The sequence below is a fragment of the Sabethes cyaneus genome, chromosome 1 (genome assembly GCF_943734655.1).
Source record: "Sabethes cyaneus chromosome 1, idSabCyanKW18_F2, whole genome shotgun sequence".
NCBI classification, from domain to species: Eukaryota; Metazoa; Arthropoda; class Insecta; order Diptera; family Culicidae; genus Sabethes; species Sabethes cyaneus.
Window position 1 is genome coordinate 105,193,258 of NC_071353.1, and position 19,601 is coordinate 105,212,858.

General features: G+C 42.0%; 2 protein-coding genes across 3 annotated transcripts; both read left to right on the forward strand.

Moving 5' to 3' along the window:
* The first annotated feature begins 4,890 nt into the window (after window positions 1-4,890).
* Window positions 4,891-7,308, forward strand: LOC128745770 (vacuolar protein sorting-associated protein 4-like). Of its 2 annotated transcripts, none has more exons than XM_053842850.1 (5): window positions 4,891-4,989; window positions 5,281-5,436; window positions 5,524-5,909; window positions 5,973-6,683; window positions 6,747-7,308. In XM_053842850.1, the coding sequence occupies exons 2-5, from the start codon at window positions 5,301-5,303 to the stop codon at window positions 6,846-6,848; spliced, it is 1,335 nt and encodes a 444-aa protein (XP_053698825.1). In that variant the 5' UTR covers window positions 4,891-4,989; window positions 5,281-5,300; the 3' UTR covers window positions 6,849-7,308. The 2 variants fall into 2 exon arrangements, with proteins under 2 accessions (XP_053698825.1, XP_053698832.1); XM_053842857.1 differs by having other exon boundaries at window positions 4,910-4,989; window positions 5,241-5,436.
* A 1,981-nt stretch (window positions 7,309-9,289) lies between these two features.
* LOC128745231 (vacuolar protein sorting-associated protein 4-like) lies at window positions 9,290-15,396 on the forward strand. The gene is made up of 4 exons (XM_053842262.1): window positions 9,290-9,341; window positions 13,896-14,121; window positions 14,188-14,895; window positions 14,954-15,396. The coding sequence occupies exons 2-4, from the start codon at window positions 13,936-13,938 to the stop codon at window positions 15,047-15,049; spliced, it is 990 nt and encodes a 329-aa protein (XP_053698237.1). The 5' UTR covers window positions 9,290-9,341; window positions 13,896-13,935; the 3' UTR covers window positions 15,050-15,396.
* Window positions 15,397-19,601: the final 4,205 nt, after the last annotated feature.

Here is a 19,601-nt window from a genome sequence, read left to right on the forward strand (position 1 = left end):
AATAAGCAACTTCATGTTATTAATATGTTGGATTTAGGTTATCCAATACTTAAACTGGCTGTCACAAATATATTAGTCTATATCTAGTAACTAGAGTGACTATATACAGAGTGGCGACAATGTCAAAATTGGAATGATAATTATCTGTCAGTGTCATTCCAATCGAGCAGACGACCTATCCAACGCGTATGCAGGAAAGAGAAAGAAAAACCTTGGAAAAACTGCATTGCATACATTTGGGATGACTTGTCGCCACTCTGTATATAGTCACTCTACTAGTAACATGAAACTTCATCGCAACATCGTGTTATTATAATGCCATTGCTAAACAATAATGTCACATGATGTTGCATCATGTTGATTACGGCATATTGTTAAATAAAATGTAACCAAACAAATACAACCAATGTAACATCATATTCTGCCATATTTTTATGAAAAAATATTTTTCAACGAAGGAATGTTTTTATTTTAACAATAATTACACGAACATTCATCAGGAATCCATGGCATTTACTAAAATATTATTTGATTGCAGTATCTAGTTCGATTTTACACCGCATTTTTCCATCGTAAACGAATTCTTAATCTGGCTGGGTTAATTCTTTAAACTTGAAAATAAATAAATTAATAACTTTCACGAGGCGCATCAAATAATACAAAGCAAAATTATATTTTGCACGATAAATTTTGAATGGCATGGAGATTAGCTCATAATAGGCCCAAAAAACTAAAGTCGCATTAAGAATATTAATTCAAGAGCAACATTTCAAATAGGCCGAAGTCAAAACTGACAGTTTCGAGAAAATCGATGTTGAAACTTGAGCATCATTTTTAAACTCCTTATTTGATATAAACAGTGTTGCTTAGAATTGAATGTCACATTATGATGCAAAAACATAATAGTTTAATGTGTAATGCAACAACTAGCAGAAAAAACATTTATTTACTTTGTAATTTGCAAAAATATGCGTTTGGCCGTTGTCGGAGATCATTCGGTAATACGACTTTTTCATAAGGCTGATTTGATTATCAATTGTTGATGGGGCCTTTGACATGAGGCTTTTATTTACTGTCAGTGGTGATATGATTTTGGTGTTGGGCCGGTTTTAAGACAGCGTTTCGCGTTTGGCCTTTTTTTATCACGTTGTTTTCAAGCGCAATGGCTAGAAACGGTTAAAAATTCGGGACACCGATCAGCTTTATTATTTCTACTAGAAAAGTTGGGGTTTAATTTCACCGGCAAATCTGCCACCGTTGAACAGGTTTGTGAAGCGTAATGTGTTAGCCGTGAGGTGCGGCAGTCGCTATTGGTAGTGTGAAGCAGCAGCAGTTCATTCATTTAGCATTTCTAACTCACCACAGCGTGCAAGTACATCACGCCTTGGCAGTTCAGCGATAGTAAATGTCTCGGGCGCGCAACTAACGAACTCTGTCCGGTTCCTCCACAGGTGATATATATATACAGCGAAATAGCTTTTTTCGTGTAAGCCGAAAAGTAACTTAAATTTTTGTTGCCGCGCAGGCTTAAGTTCTAAACATGTCGTGTCTGTGAATGACCGTATTATTTATGCAGGTAGCATCGTAGTTTTTTTCGGTCGTCCGTCGAGTCTCTCGCGTACGGCGGGGATCATCTTCGCAGCAGCAACTGCAGAACTGGCTGTTTCTAAAATATTTAATTTGCACTGTTAACAATTGATTACCAGCGGAAATTCAAAAATTGTGTATTTATTACTTACTAAACGTACTTAACCGGAGATGGCCAGTGATTATTCGCCACTATGCGTTGAAATCTCACAACAAAAATAGGGCCGAATGCAAAACAAAACACAAACTGCGTATAGGCTTTTTCATACAGAAGGGCCGAAGCACAAAATGAAAACTTTGTTGCCAGTTTTCACATAAGGCTTTTTCAAATTTGCTTTTTAAGATTCATAAAGTTTTCAAATCGCTATGATGTTTGGTATTATTATAGATACTTAAAACAGCTTTAAATATAACCAAAAAACCAGTTTTTTTATATTTTGCACTTGGGCCCTATTGAAATGTTGCTCTTGAATTTAAATAATTTTCGTCTTGGAGCCCTGAGAGGAAATCCCGGTTCCCGCTAAACATAATTCGTGATGAAGTTGCTCATAATTGTTTGGTTTTTGTGCGAGGAAAAAAGAGAAGAAAGTATTTTTGTTTTTGTTTTCACGCAAATTTTGACAACGCGGCATAGGATTTCGTGGGAGTGCGAACAGGTTTAAAATCTCTTTTAGTATCGTAGTCGCAAGTTTTGATAACGCGACATAGGATTTCGTGTGAGTGCGAACAGGCATAAAATCTCTTTTAGTATCGTAGTCGCGAATACCTGCTTGTATTTAGATAACGCGCATTGGTTTTTGTGCGAGAAAAAAAGAGAAGGAAGTATTTTTGTTTATGTTTTCACGCAAGTTTTGACAACGCGGCATAGGATTTCGTGGGAGTGCGAACAGGCTTAAAATTTTTTTTGGTATCGTAGTCGCGAATGGATAGATAACGCGCATTGATGTTCCATAAAACATCTGTGTAACAATTGGTTGCATATAGGCTCCACCTCTTGCGCTTTTTCAATCACATAACAGTTCGATAAAGGTAACTGATGCGAACTTTTACCATATTTGAATGTTTCAATTAGAGTTGCGTAACCCTTCATGCAACAAATGGTGCTGCTTGGGATATGTATGGTAAAGTTTGGAGTTTAATTCACTACACTATATCCAATTCAGTATGTTTAAAACTATGAACTACGCAATTATCACCAGCCGCACTCAATTTGTCTGGCAATTGACCAATACGCTTCATTGTACGTTGGTTCGGCTGACATCGCAGCGACCACCGTCGTTTGACTGTTTTATTCGAAGAGCATCTTATGTTGATCCCGATTCCGAAGCTTCTTGCATTCTGTACAATTTGATTTGATACCGCAGGTCGCAATATTTTGAAATACGCAGTTCTTGCGACTACTGTGGTAGCATCTATTCCAGCTCGGGATCCCCTGTATTATTTATCGTGTTCCTAGTGATGAACCATGCGACTTATAATACTTGTTTCACCTTTCTGATTGCGTCGATTTGACCACTAAACGTCACTTTTCCGAACGGAATAATATCCGGCGCAATTATTACCACAAGAAAAAATGACAGATGGTTGCTTGCATTGGAGCTGTCAAAATTTCTTCGGCAAATAGCAGGATTTTTTCTTGAGCTGTTTTCTTTTCAGCAGCGTACCCCGCTTAATAATGTAACTTTTGTGTTCATAAATTGTTTTAGGAGGATTTGTCGTACCCCTTGGTCTGTCCCAGATAACACAAAATCGTATTGTCAATTGCAAGGAAAATTGTCCAATCAATAAGTGCGCAACCGCTCATAAAAGTACTATTTTAGCTTAAATCGTTTCGGTCTCTTCGGCGCACTTATTGCTTGGAAGATAACGAAAAAGTGCGCCGAAGATACCGAAACGATTTAATGTAAAATAGCACTTTTATGAGCGATATCGCACTTTGGATGGTACAATTTTACTTGCAATTGACAATAATAGAAAGTTCACTTTAAATCGTTTTTATGTCAATTTCACATTGGAATTGTATAATGGTTAGAGTATGTCAAATCGAAGTGAACAATAAGTTGTTTAGGAGTCGTGCGTGTCTTCATATATACAATTCATGACTGTGAATTATAAAGCAGGATAGACAAGTGCAATATTTGATTATATCTTAATCATATATTCAGGAGTATTAAATTGCGTGTTATAAAAACTGCGCAAAATAGAATTACAAATAGTTGTCAAAATTTTCGCACGTATATCGCCTCCACTTTGGTACATATATGTTCTTATATGACGTGAAATATAACTTTTTCGTTCAGATATGATTTCGTATATAACTCAGTTGCAATCGAGATATACAAACCAAATGGTTTACTGGGGTGCGATGTTCTTTATGTCGAAGATTAATAAATTAAATTAAATTAGTAAAAATTTTGCCGACTTCAGTACTTTTTTTAAGTGTGTAAGTCCATGTAAACAATAACCACCGATAGACGTCAAAGAAGCGAGGCTATATGTTCGCCCGTGCAAACTGTCCCGCCTGTCCCGCTTACGAAAATTTCGGATGCCTGGCACTGGCAGAAATCGAATAGAATCAATATGGCACCCATGGCACTGACAGATTTGATGTTACGAAACCGTTCGCTTTTCTTGATTTTTTTCGTCGTTATCGATTTTTTCGCTCTGCTATCTTTTGTGTGTTTTCTTGTCATCATCATAAACGGATGCCTGGCAGAAATCGAACAGAACCAGTCTTTTTTTGTTTATTCCCTTTTGGCACAGACCATAGGTGATCCATAAAGCCCAACCAGTCTTTATTTTTCGATCGATTCTATTTATGTCAAATGTGACACTTTGAGGCAGGAGAAAAGTGCTTCATCAGTTTTGCAGTTTCGGGTAAAAGGTAAGAGAATAATATGGAACATGACAAAGCAGGTATAATTTAATTGTTAACCTGTTTATTGCACGCTTCTTGCTGCTACCCTACAAAAATGGAGATGTCGATGGGGTGGCTCAAATATTACGAACACGTCCTCCATTATGGCTCGTAAAAAGCTGGATTGATAATGAAGATAGAATTAACAAAAGGGCGAATGTCGCAAGCGTAAACAAACTGAGTGAGGGTTGATTTTCCTATGCTGGCCCAGCAAAAAATAACTCTCATTCGTTTTGTTTGCATTTGCGACATTTGCCCTTTTGTTAATTCTATCTAGAAATAATTTATTCGGAAGATGCGTAAAATGTCAAAAAATTTTATGGGGAAGCGATGGTAGAATACGACGATTCTTTTCAGTGTAAGCTGTAAGCTCATTCTTTTCCTTATTGTTTTTCTCCAAAGCGAAATCATCAGACATACGTGAAAAATAGTTTTTGTAAAATTTTAATATTTTCATAAGCTAGCTTAGACCCTAGCTGCTTAAGGTTAGTGAAAAAAGCTAATTCAGCAACAAAGCGAAACCTATAGTTTAATAATTATTTCCCTGTTATCAAACCTAATAGCCAAGCTGAAACCTTAAAGCTTAATAATGTTTTGACAAATAGACGTCAATCTTTATTGTTGTTCCTTGAATCTCTTCAAAAATAATCAGATTTGTAAATTGGGTAGATTAGTCATACCTTAGCTATTGGGTAGTAATTTTAACAGTAAAAGTTGACCCAATTTAACATTACAGAGGGTTTAAATAGAAATTCGTCTATAATCGTTGCTTGTAGCTCCCAATAAATCTAGTGAAATGGCTGCTGGGTCAATGTTGCAAAAAGCGATCGATATTGTCACGAAGGCTACTGAAGAGGATCGTAACAAAAATTATGAGGAAGCGCTACGGTTGTACGAACACGGTGTAGAATGTTTTCTGCATGCCATTAAATGTAAGTTATATAGTTTGAATTGGCTGTGGCATTGATAGGTAGGTGACCTTTTCAAATTCATAATGCAGCATATCCTTTCGTTTCCAGACGAAGCGCAAGGTGATAAGGCGAAGGATTCTATACGAGCAAAGTGTTTGCAATATTTAGACCGGGCGGAGAAGTTAAAGGCCTACTTAAAGAAAGGAAAGAAGAAGCCCGTTAAAGACGGAGGAAGCAGTTCTAAAGACGAAAAAGGTGGTAAAAGTAAGGATGGAGACAGTTCTGATTCCGATTCTGATGATCCAGAGAAGAAAAAGCTTCAAGCTAAATTGGAGGGAGCTATTGTGGTTGAAAAACCACATGTGAAATGGTCCGATGTGGCTGGACTGGAAGGAGCAAAGGAAGCACTTAAAGAAGCTGTTATTTTACCAATTAAATTTCCACACCTATTCACAGGAAAACGAATTCCGTGGAAAGGTATATTGCTGTTTGGGGTAAATAATTTAGCTAATATAAAACATTATCCACTTCTTAAATGTTTTCTTCCCATTGTTTAGCCACCCGGAACTGGCAAATCGTATTTGGCAAAAGCGGTTGCCACCGAAGCCAATAATTCGACCTTTTTTTCTGTGTCCAGTTCAGATTTAGTATCGAAGTGGCTCGGTGAGTCGGAAAAGCTGGTTAAAAATCTTTTCGAGCTGGCTCGCACTCACAAGCCGAGCATAATCTTTATTGACGAGGTGGATTCGCTGTGCTCTTCTCGATCGGACAATGAAAGTGAAAGTGCCCGACGCATCAAGACCGAGTTTCTGGTCCAGATGCAAGGTGTTGGCAGTGATAATGATGGAATTCTCGTTCTCGGCGCCACCAACACTCCGTGGATTTTGGATTCGGCCATTAGACGACGTTTTGAAAAGCGTATTTATATCCCACTACCGGAAGAGCATGCTCGCTTGGTTATGTTTAAAATTCATTTGGGAAACACATCGCATTGTCTAACGGAAGAGAATCTGCGCACGTTGGCAAGTAAAACGGACGGGTATTCCGGAGCGGATATCTCCATAGTGGTTCGAGATGCCTTGATGCAACCGGTGCGAAAAGTACAATCGGCAACACATTTCAAAAAAATTACAGGTCCGTCCCCAATCGATAAGGAAACGATTTGCAACGACCTGCTAGTTCCGTGTAGCCCAGGAGATTCGGGTGCGATTGAGATGACTTGGATGGAGGTGCCTAGCGATAAACTTTCTGTTCCCCCGGTAACGATGGTAAGCGTATCGGTATTCAATGGAAGTTTATTTATACATATTGATATGGTTTTAACATTTTAGAGCGACATCCTGAAGTCGTTAAGCAGCACCAAACCAACCGTGAACGAAGAAGACATGAAGAAGCTTGATAAGTTTACAGAAGACTTTGGTCAGGAAGGCTAAAAGTAGATCTGAAAAATTGATCCAACTATGTTGCCTTGGTCCATGTATTTTCCCTTCTGTCGTACAGCTCTGTTTGCATTATTCCCATTTCGGGATCTTAAAAATAATGCAAAACTAAATTTTATAATAAATTCTATACGCAAGCGATTGCCTATACCTTAATAGAATTTCTTATGACTTATGCAATGCTCCAATGAAAATGTGACAATTGATTGAAGTCTTTTATTGTGGAATGAAAATCATAGTTATCGGAATCAATCGTGGGGCACATTGGATTTTTTTTGTTATTTGGAACAACCCAATATTAGCATACTCTGGAGCAGTTACAAAATCAATTGATTCTCTAGGTTAAAAAGCGAGTATTTAATCTATATCTACATGTGCTGTTAGTTGGACAAATATATTAAAAAGAACTTCTTGCGTCGGATTCATGATTTAGAAAGATAAAAAATATATTGTTATCGCTAAAAATAGTTTTGTTTACCGTAGAAGAAAAACATATGCCTTGTGCCCGATTTTACGAATGCCTAGTATCATCAAGACTGTCAGCGTTTCAACAATAATTTTACTTTTTCTTCTGCCTGTAGTGGTTTGTTTTACAGAGTACCTAGTTCATTTGAGAGAAATTATTTTTTATGCTCGAAAGCGAGAAGGTAAATATACCTGAAAGTCTGCAAAGTCGGACAAATAAGACACAACACTAACGGTTCTTACAAAACATTAAAAGTACCTTTTACACTAACCGGTTTCGGGTTTGATCCAACCCATCTACCCGGTGGTCGACTGCATATAATACGTATTGTGATTTTTTGTCTGCAACAAATTCAGTTTCGTCAGTTGGAAGAGAGGCGATGAGATGAGCGCCTCATCTTCATTAAATGAAGATAAATTTTATTAAAAGTCGATCTGCGGTGCTGATCTGCTGATGTATGTACATTGATTCCCATCATGCATTCAAATGAGAGGATTTTCTTAATTTTTTAGGAGCTTTGCGTTCTCCCAATCAAATTTATGTTGGAGGCAGATAGAATGCATTGCTACACTCGAATCGTTGGTTCCTTAATGAATGAAGATGAGGCATTAATCTCAACGCCTCTCTTTCAACTGACAAAACTGAATTTGTAGCAGACAACAAATCACAATACGTAGGTATACATTCGACCACCGCTCTAGATGGGTTGGATCAATCTCGAAACTGGTTGGCGTAAAAGGTACTTTTATTGTTTTGTAAGAACCATAAGTGTTGTGTCTTGTTTGTCCATGTTAAGTTGTTCTTACGTTAAGCAAAAAGTCAATTTATAAGTCTCCAAAGTCCTTCTTAGCAACTTAGGGTCGGGGTTGCGGGTAGCTTGGGCTGTAACAATAATGTCTCTTTCCACTCGATCGGGAAGGCTCGAATTCGTCCAACGGCTCGACAATCGCAATTCAGCTTCGATTTGCTAGAGCCACCTGAAACGTTGTACGCTCTATTCGTGGGGTCGGGTATTTGATGACAGAAAATTTCACCTCCTGGTTTCCCGGGAGAGTTTTTGATTTTTCGGACTTCTTGTCTCGAGGATTTGTGCTCTTGAAACAGGCGCAGCGGTTTTTTACAAGTTCTCCACGCAATTTTTGTAGGATTAATTTTTTATAGTTTTATTGGCTTATAATTACATTGGGTATCTGGTGTTTTATATATTTTCGGAGAGCGAAATAAGGCGCTATAACCTTGACCTATTCCAGATTGGCTTGTGGTCAGCAGGTTAGCGATGCCACTAATTTTGTGCATGCATAAATTTGGGACCTGCGATTTTCTCCGAAATATTTTATCGTCAATTGCAAGGAAAATTGTACCATCCAATTGTACCAAAGCGCGATATCGCTCATAAAAGTGCTATTTTGCATTAAATCGTTTCGGTATCTTCGGCGCACTTTTTGTTATCTTCCAAGCAATAAGTGCGCCGAAGATACCGAAACGATTTAATGCAAAATAGCACTTTTATGAGCGAAATCGCACTTTGGATGGTACAATTTTCCTTGCAATTGACAATATTTTCTCAGTCTAATTTTTTGTACTACTAAAATAGTTTATGTTTGTGGTTAATGCCACAAGTCCATTCCCGAGGATCGTGAGCATCACTTAACCTTTATAATTTCACATGAAATTATGATATGTGCCCCTTGTATGTGAAGAACCGGAAGAACCCTAATGAGTCAGCGTGACCCACTATCTATGCCTAACCGACTGATTGACTGATACTGTCAAAGCGCTTGATGATAATATATGGGTGAAATGAAAATGTAAACAAACCGTAAGAATTGTGATAAAGCTAGTGCATTGCGTGTTCAGTTTTTAATAACATTACAATTACATTTTCTCAAACCTAATTGTAAGGTAAAAGAGTTATTTACTTAAATCTAGATTAAAATTTACATACTACTTATAGGCTAATGAATTAAAAGTTGGAAGAGTTGGTATAAATGGAATTTGTTGTGCGGTTATCTACCGCACGGGTACGTTCACATTAAATCGTTTTCATGTCAATTTCACATTGGAATTGTATAATGATTAGAGTATGTCAAATCGAAGTGAACAATAAGTTGTTTTGCAGTCGTGCGTGTCTTCATATACAATTCATGACTGTGAATTATAAAGCAGGATAGACAATTGCAATATTTGATTATATCTTAATCATATATTCAGGAGTATTAAGTTGCGTGTTATAAAAACTGCGCAAAATAGAATTACAAATAGTTGTCAAAATTTTCGCACGTATATCGCCTCCACTTTGGTACATATATGTTCTTATATGGCGTGAAATATAACTTTTTCGTTCAGATATGATTTCGTTTACCTCAGTTGCAATCGAGATATACAAACCAAATGGTTTACTGGGCATTTTATACAGCGGTTTTTATAACACGCAACTTTATACTCCTGAATATATGATTGAGATATAACTAAATATTGCAATCATCTATACTGCTTTATAATTCACAGTCATGAGTTGTATATGAGGATACGCACGACTGCAAAACAACTTATTATTCACTTTGTTTTGACATACTCTAATCATTATGCAATTCCAATGGTAAATTCACATGAAAACGATTTAATGTGAACTTTCTATTACGATCTTGTGTTATCTGGGTAAAAGGACCTGCCGTACCACCTGAAAGATGTCCGGAGAAGATAAAAATCATCATCGAGGGGCCGTTCCCGTAGCGTGAACCAATGGCCTGGCCAGTTTCACACTATGGCGAGGAAGTGGACAACGAGCTAACTGAGCTTGAGAAGGCCATGAAGGGAAAGAAGGCCCCAGGGCCAAAGGAAACACCAAATCTGGCTTTGGAAGTAGCAATCCCGGAGAATCCGGATATGTTTAACACCACGTTGCAGAAATACATTGACGAAGGTAACTTCCCCGAGAGCTGGAAGCGCCACAAATTGGTGCTGCTGCCGAAACTAGGAAATCCTCCCAGGGGTCTCTCAGCGTTTAGGCCAATATGCCTGTTGGATGCAGTTGGCAAGCTGCTAGAGAGAGTAATCCTGAATAGGACCACCGAGTACACGAAGAGTGGGAATGGTCTGTCAAACTCGCAGTTCGGTTTCCGGAAAAACAGGTCTACAATTAATGCCATACGAATGGTAGTGGATGCTGCCAGCTATATTGGCTGCAACTGTGACACGCCAGAGCAGAGGGAGATATCTAAGTGCCGAAAAGAGACTTCACCGTAGTAAGAAACGCCAGCACTGAGATCGTGTGCTTGCGGAAGCGAAGAATTGCGTCGAGAGGCACGATATGAGGAGCTCCTTTAATACGATCAACGGAATCAGGAACCGGACCGTGCCAACTCCTGTTATATGCAACGATAAGGAGGGAAACCCAAGGGGTCGGTCACTCGGCACAGCCGTTTTTATGTTAGGCGACTTGAAACGAGCCGAACTGTGCCGATGCTGTACCGAAAGTGCCGAACTGCAAGATTTGTTAAATTCGTTAAAATCTGATAGATCTGGCAACCGTGCGAGATGATTTTGACAACTGGCAGTGCTCCCATTTCATATGTAACATAGATCCGGAGGTGTGTAAAGCCCTTCAAATGTTATTTTTATAAGGCTTTAGAGGTATGCCGTTTGATATCTCTGCAGTGCCGGGGCACTATGTGCTGAGTGTCCGACCCCTTGGGGAAACCTGGTTACCGAAAGTTCGGGGGTGGCTAGGCGTTGGAAACAACATTTGGATACATTGTTGAATGGTGAACAAGATGCAGCGGTCAACAGAGATATGATAACGATTGAGAATGATGGACAAGCTGTGGATCCACCAACGGCCCAAAAACAGCAGAAAAAAGGAAATCGCTATTATGCGGTGGCCACTTTAGACGTGAGGAATACTTTCAACAGTGCCAGCTGGGAAGCAATCGCCCGTTCGCTGCACAGCATGATGGTCCTGGTGTATCTGCCAGATTTTGAAAAGCTACTTAATCGGACACTGATATACGAGACAGCCAGAGGAGAGAGAAGGATCACAATCACGGCGAGCGTTTCTCAGGGTTCCGACGTCCTCGGTCCGACGTTGTGGAATGCGATGTACGATGGAGTATTGAAACTGAACCTCCTCAGGGGTGTGAAAGTTGTCGGCTTCGCTGATGATGTGGTGCTGCTAGTAACTGGCGAATCACGAGAAAAGGTGGGGATATTCGCCACGGAATCCATAGGTATGGTAGAAGATTGGATGCGTGAGAATAGGCTAGCGGTAGCTCAGGTAGTGGAAGTTTACGGAGAGTGCGCACGGTCTGTCTAAGATGAATTTGGGTTCCCGAAAGGCAGGTCAACGGTTGATGTCATTCGTACTGTAGTGAAGGCCAAAAAATCAGCCAAACAAAAACGAAGGGGCGATCGATATCACTGTGATAACGGTCGATGTGAAAAATGCCTTTAATAGCGCCAGCTGGGACGCCATCGCCACATCACTGCATGGAATGAGGTTACCTTGCAAGATCATGAAGAGCTACTTCGAGAACAGAGTGCTAGTCTACGAGACAGCCAAGGGGCAGAGATCGGTGAACATTATGGCGAGACTGCTCAAGGTTCCATCCTTTAACCGACGCTCTGCAACGGGATGTTTAATGGAGTGCTGACGCTGAAGCTACCCGAAGGGGCAATGGCCGTTGGTTTTGCGGTTGACATAGTACTATCGGTAGCAGCAGAGACGCTGGAAGAGGTTGGAATATTGGGCGCTGAGGCGATCGGAATAACAGAAAATTAGATGCAGGGCGTAAGGCTAGCAGATATCCCATCACAAAACGGAAGTGCTACTAATCAGTAACTGTAAAGCGGTACAGCGAGCGGAAGTCACAGTAGAAGAGTATGCCATAACCTCGAAGCAAGCAGTAAAGCACCTAAGGGTGATGATCGATAATCGGCTCAACTTTAACAGCCACGTGGACTACGCCTGTGAGAAAGCAGTGAGGCCATCAACACAGTGGCTAAAATTATGTTAAACAGCGATGGACCTAGCAGTGTAGAAACCGTCGTCTTTTGGCTGTTTCCTTATTGATTCTCAGATACGAAGGTCCGGCATGGATTCCAGCGTTGAAAAGTAAATGTAGCGAAGCTAAACAACACATTCCGGCTTATGGCCATGCGAGTCGCGAGTGCATACAGAACGGTATCATGCGAGGCAGTATGCCTCTTTGCCGGGTCGGTTCTTATCAGTATCACACCCGACGAGGATAGGGAGTGCTCCACAGGAAGGGAAACTAGAGAAGTTCGAAAGCTAACTCGAGTGTAGTTCTTGGCCAAATGGCAAGAGGAATGGGATGCGGTGTTAAACGGTAGATGGACGCACAGGCTCATACCGGTGATGCCGACCTGACAAAACAGGAAACACGGAGAAGTTAACTTTTATCTAACGCAGTTTCTGTCCGAGCACGGCTTCTTCAGGCAATACCTGTATCGGTTCGGACACGCAGACACCCCTGTATGTCCAGAATGCGAAGTAGAAGAAACACCGAAGCATGTGGTTTTCTAACATCCAAAGTTTGCCGTGGTGCGAAGCGAGATGCAACCCCTGACCCTGGAGAACATATTGCTGCTGCAGTTCAAAACCGTAATAGTCGACGTGCGACATTCGGTTTTATTCTTGTTCTGTGTTTCGCAACTACGTCGCACGCAGATAGTCAGTAGAATTGTTGCACTAGCCCCGTAACTGTCCTGTACTCTAACAGCCGGCTGCGAAGTCTGTCGATAAAAAAGGGTAATGTCTAAAGACGGTTATGCCCAAGGCATCGCTTTTTGCCATCCCTGCATCGGTACACGTCTCGACAGGTGTACTGATAGCGAAGCAGCCGGCGTGTCAAAAAACCCTGCGAGAGTGGCCGTGAAAGGATGGAAGTGTTCTTGGTCATCATTTCTGGATCGGTACACGTCTCGACAGGTATACGGAGCAGTGCGATGACATAGCCTCCCCCTGAAGTATTACCTTGCGGTAGTTCCAGGGGAGTTCGCGAACAGCAGCCTGTGAGGTTTTTAATGGGTTAGTCTCATGCCGTGTCACGTGATGTGCATCATCCTTAGTGTGCCAGGCATTAACCGATTCCTCACGAAAACAAAACAACCACACATCGCCATGTTCGCCCATTACGTATACGGGCTCTTTAAATTGCTTTGCCAAATCGCGGGTGAAGGCATATTTACTATTATGAATAGAACTAGTAATATAAATCACCCCTATTCTGTATTTCGAACGAATCTTTATTTCGTTTGACTTGTTTCGAACGAGATGTTTTGCTCATTTGATTTGGCGGAAATTTTGTTCGAAATACCAATTCGTTCGAAATATAGAATAGCGGCTGTCCAAATCTCGACAAAATTTTGCTGACTTTGGCACTTTAAGTGTGTACCTAGTAAAATAGACCAAAGTTTGTTTTTGTGCATCTTAGTAAAATACGAAAGTTTAATGAAAGAAAGGTGAAAACTATTAGCGGAATTTAATTTTGAAAAATGTTTTGACTTTTCTTTCTCTCAAAATAGACAATTTATTTGACGTACCTTTATTTTCGTAGTTTATTTTATCAAGTGGATTCACCTTCTAGTGGATGTAAAATGGCAACTAGCACACTGGAACTGGATCGAGCAATCATGATCGAGAAACCCTCCATAGCATGGTCAGAAGTAGCTGGTTTAGAAGAAGCAAAGGAAGTGCTCTTTGAAGCTATCATATCGCCGATTAAGTTCCCGCACCTGGTTGAAGGCAAGCCAGCTTCGTGCAAACGTATATTACTATTTGGTGTAAGTATTTGAGGATAGGAAATTATAATTTTCGTGTTTGGTTAATTAATTTTTGTTTCCGGTTAGCCCCCCGGGACTGGTAAATCGTATCTAGTGAGAGCGGCGGCTGCAGAAGCAAATCATTCAACTATCCTTTCTGTGTCCGCTTCATATGTGATATCGACTTTGCTCAGTGATTTGAATAGATTGATTCAACGCATTTCCGATCTAGTCCACACTCATAAGCCTTGTATCATATTAGTCGAAGAAGTGGATTCACTGTGCTCCTCTCGATCAGATGAAAGAGAAGAAACTCAACGCCTCAAAACTGAATTTTTGGGTATGATTCAAGCTATGCAGAGTTACAGTGATGGTATCTTTGTCCTGAGTGCTACCAGTACCCCATGGATGTTAAATTCAAGCATCAGACAATTTTTCGATAAGCGCGTTTACATCTCACTACCGGAAGAGAACGCACGTTTTATGATCTTCAAAAGTAACCTAGGCAACACGGCACATTATCTCACAGAAGATAATTTGCACATCTTGGCCGGTGAAACCAATGGTTGTTCTGGAGCTGATATCGTCGTAGTGGTTCGAGATGCCTTAATGCAACCTGTGCGTGAAATTCAGTCTGCAACGTATTTCAAACAAGTCAGCGGCTCGTCGCCGATCGATAAAACAACGGTTTGTGATGATCTGTTGGCTCCATGCAGTCCTGATGAATCAGGCGCAATCAAGATGTCTTGGATGGAAATGCCAAGCGACAAATTATTCCTTCGTCCGGTGACAATGGTGAGTGTTTTGTACGATTGTTGATAGTTCCATCTACGTTACTAATTCAATAATTTAGACTGACATGCTGAAATCGCTGCACGGCTTCAAACCAGCCGTTGGAGATATGGATAAGTTTGACAAATTCAGAGAGGACTTCGGCCAGGAAGGATAATGGCTCTTATTCTGCGATTCGAGTGACGTGACAACTTTTTTTTTCACTTAATTGAGCAGGGAAATAAGATTCATATTCATAGTCATAAAACCTCCTCAGTATTTATGTTGCCAAGTTTTTTTTCATATTTGGATTTTACAATAAAATTTTCTTCTTAGGGTATGGGAGGGTGTTTTCAGCAGGTTTATAAATTCAGCCTATTTGACTTTTCTTTCGCCAATAAAAATACTTTGCCGACATGTTGCACCTGGCAGCAACTTTGCGAATCGTACGCAAATTCGTTGTTTAATAATAATTATCCTGTACTTACTAAACGCAATAAAAATAAGCTTGTCAAGCAAGGAGGGATGAAGTGGAGAGGCAATAACGAAAAATTGATGGTTCAAATTGCTAAATTGCAAACATGTGTGGTAAACGCAGAAAATAACCACACTAATCATTTTCGCGTGGGACTCTAAATAGGTGGAAACTCCGCAATACAATTTTAATCTATTTATATAAGAAGCTTATGTCTGTACCGAAAACCAGGACTCTGACAGGACGTCATAAGAGGCTTACTTACTTTACTTTAGTGGCAACGGTCCGTTACCGATCCTGCGCCGAACGAATTATAGTCCTCCAGTACCGTCGGTCCTGGGCTGCCGTTTTCCAATCCCCACGAACACCAGCTGAACGTGCATCGTCTTCGACAGCACACACCCACCGGGTGCGGGGTCTGCCTCGGAGTCTACGGCCTCTTCCTGGTTCTCTGCTGAAAATAGTTTTGGCTACTCTTTCATCGGGCATTCTGGCCACGTGTCCAGCCCACCGCAGCCTGCCACATTGCACTACCGTCACTATATCAGCATATTTGTATACTTGGTACAGCTCGTGATTCATGCGTCTGCGCCACACTCCATTTTCCATTTTACCACCAAGTATAGATCGCAGAATTTTACGCTCAAAAACCCCAAGCACTCGCCGATCAGCTTCCTTTAGCGTCCATGATTCGTGTCCGTAAAGGGCCACCGGGAGGATTAGTGTTCTGTAGAGCGCCAGTTTTGTGCGAATTTGCAAACTACGGGACTTCAGATGGCTACGTAATCCGTAGAAAGCCCGATTCGCGGCTGCAACTCGTCGTTTCACTTCGCGGCTTACATCGTTGTCACATGTCACGAGTGTACCAAGGTATATAAATTCCTCCACTACTTCATATCGTTCCCCATCTAACTCCACCTCGGCACCAACACCACTTGAACTCCCACGTTCCCTACCAGCAACCATGTACTTCGTTTTGGCGGTATTAATGGTAAGTCCCAATCTCGCAGCTTCCCTTTTAAAGGGCCTAAAGGCCTCTTCTACTGCTCTACGGTTGATTCCGATGATATCGACGTCATCCGCACAACCAAGAAGCATGTGAGATTTCGTGATGATAGTTCCATTCCTTTCCACGTTTGCTCTTCGTAATGCACCTTCCAAGGCAATGTTGAATATCAGGTTAGAGAGTGCGTCCCCTTGCTTCAGTCCATCCAACGTCACGAAAGCAGCTGAGGTCTCACCCGCTATTCTAACGCATGATTTGGATCCATCCAGCGTCGCACGAATCAGCGTAACTAGTTTCGTCGGAAAACCATGTTCTAGCATTATCTGCCACAGCCCATTTCGTTTAACTGAATCGTACGCCGCTTTAAAGTCCACAAACAGATGGTGTGTCTGCAAGTTGTACTCCCGGAACTTGTCTAGCAACTGGCGCAGGGTAAACATCTGATCCGTCGTGGAGCGACCCTCACGAAAACCAGCTTGGTACTCGCCGACGAAGGACTCCGCTAACGGTCTCAGTCTGCAGAACAGGATACGGGAAAGCACCTTGTAGGCAGAATTGAGCAATGTAATTCCTCGATAGTTTTTACACTCCATTCGATGTCCCTTTTTGAAAATTGGGCAAATGAGGCCATCCAACCACTCCTCCGGCATTTGTTCTTCCTCCCAGATCCTGACAATGATCCGGTGGATTGCTTCGTACAGCCGCTCGCTCCCCGCTTTTAGAAGTTCAGCCGGGATACCGTCCTTCCCAGCAGCCTTACCGTTTTTCAGCTCACTGATTGCCTTCTTAACCTCCTCCTGTGTTGGTGGCTCCACAGCTTGACCATCGCTTACAATTTCTATCCTGTCCCTGCTGATCTCCTCATTTACCTCTACATTCAATAGTGTCTGGAAGTGCTCCTTCCACCTGGCTGCTACCGCCGTTTTGTCGGTAAGCAGGTTGCCAGCACTATCATTGCACATCACAGGCATGGCAAAATTCCTGCTTCTCACCGTTTTATAGAATCTCCGTGTGTCGTTGCTGGCGTATCGCTCCTCTGCGCCGGCAAGCACGTACTCCTCGTACTCGCGTTTCATTAGACGATGGATTCTTTTTTCCGCAGCTCTAGTCTCTCTGTATCTCTCTCTGTTTTGACGCGTTGCCGCAGTGAGCATGCGACTCCTGGCCTGGTTCTTTTCGTCTGTCACTCTCTGGCATTCGGCATCAAACCAGCTGTTACGCTGTCTTCCACGCGTCGTGCCTACCACCTCTCTCACTGTTGTTTGGATGGCACCATGGATGTTCCTCCACAGCCTATTTATATCTTCTTCTTCTTCTACCTGCTGTTCTGCGATTCGCTGGTGAAGCTTCCTGGCGTACTCCACTGCAACGCCGTCTGCCGTTAACCGCTGGATGTTGAAACGCAGCGTCCTTTCAGTGCGAGCTTTCGCCGTGTTCGACAGCCTTGCGCGAATCTTACTCACTACGAGATAGTGGTCAGAGTCGATATTTGGTCCACGAAAAGACCGTACATCGATAACATCCGAAAAGTGTCTACCGTCAATCAAGACATGATCGATCTGAGAGCTAGAGTCTCCATTTGGATGCCTCCAGGTTTGTTTCCGAATATTCAAACGTGGAAAGTAGGTGCTACAGATCGCCATCCCTCTGGCCGCGGCAAAATTTATGAGCCTCAGACCGTTATCATTGGTCGACAGATGCAGGCTATGTCTTCCAATAACTGGACGGAAGAATTCCTCCCTCCCGATCTGCGCGTTTGCATTTCCGATGATGATTTTCACGTCGTGTTTTGGGCACTCTCCATAGGTCCTCTCAAGCTTGTCGTAAAACTCGTCTTTAGCATCATCGGATTTATCATTTGTCGGTGCGTATAAGTTGATTAGGCTATAGTTGAAGAATTTGCCCTTCATCCTCAACACGCATATACGGTCATCTACGGGCCTCCACCGGATAACTCGTTGCTTTTGTTTTCCCAACACTACGAAACCGACTCCATGTTCAGCTTTCTTACCGCCACTGTAGTAGATGTGGTACTTAAAAGAAGTGCCTGCAATAGGGTCTACTGCACGGAACTCCCTTTCTCCGGAATTTGGCCACCGAACTTCCTGAATAGCAGCGATCTCCACTCCGAGTTGATGCAGCTCTCGAGCAAGCAAGCCAGCCCGTGCCGGTTCATAGAGAGTTCGGACATTCCAGGTACCAAGTTTCCAATCGTTATCCCTTAATCGTTTCCTTGTCCCTTGCCGTGTCCTATACCGATTGTTCCGTCCTGAATTTCTTTGTTCGTTGTTCGTGGTAATTGAGTTTTCGGTATACTACCTCACCGGGGTCGCGATACCTACATCCCGCTGATGGGTCTGCCATCTTAGGTATAGCTTGCGGGATACAGCATTTCATATTCAGCCGCCCGTTACGAGACAGACGCTGTGTGAGCCGCCCCTCACCTGGAGAACAGGCGCTCTAGTTCGCACCTCCTAGCTTAGCTGCTTCAGTAAGTACGTGAAGCATTTCCGGGTAAGGCCATCAAACGTCATCAGTTGACTTAGATCTGCGTGGAGGCGCCAGGTGGGAGCTTGAAAGAGCCAGAGCTATGTTTGACGCTCCTTCCAGGTAACTCTCTCCATTTCATACCCCATAAGAGGCTTATCGGTAACTAAAAACAGGCCCCTGACAGGATGTCATACTTTCGTAGCAATGGGTTGTATTCTCAGTCACTGGTTGACTGCTCGATTGCTCAACTGGTTGACTAGACTGCTCGATTGGACTGGTCGAACAGACTGCTCGATTTGATTGGTCGACTGGACTGCTCAACTGAACTGCTCGACTTAATTACTCGATTCGACTACTTGACACATTTGTCGATTTACTACTCGACCCGCTTCCTCGACTTACTACTCGATTTGCCTGCTCGAGTTAGTTGCACGATTGAACTGCTCGACTGGATTGTTCGATTCGACTGCTCGACTGGACTGTTTGACTCAACTACTCGATTGGACTATTCAAATCGGCTGCTCGACACAACTGCTTAACCTGATTGCTCGATTCAACTGCTCGACTAGACTACTCGATTTAACTGCTCGACCTGACAGTTCGACTCAACTGACGACTGGACAACTTGATTCAACAGCTCAACTTTGCCACTTGACCCGACTGCTCTACTCAACTGTTTGATTCGACACCTCGACTTAACTGCTCAACTGGACTACTCGACTCAACTGCTCGACTGGACTACTCGACTCAGCTGCTCGA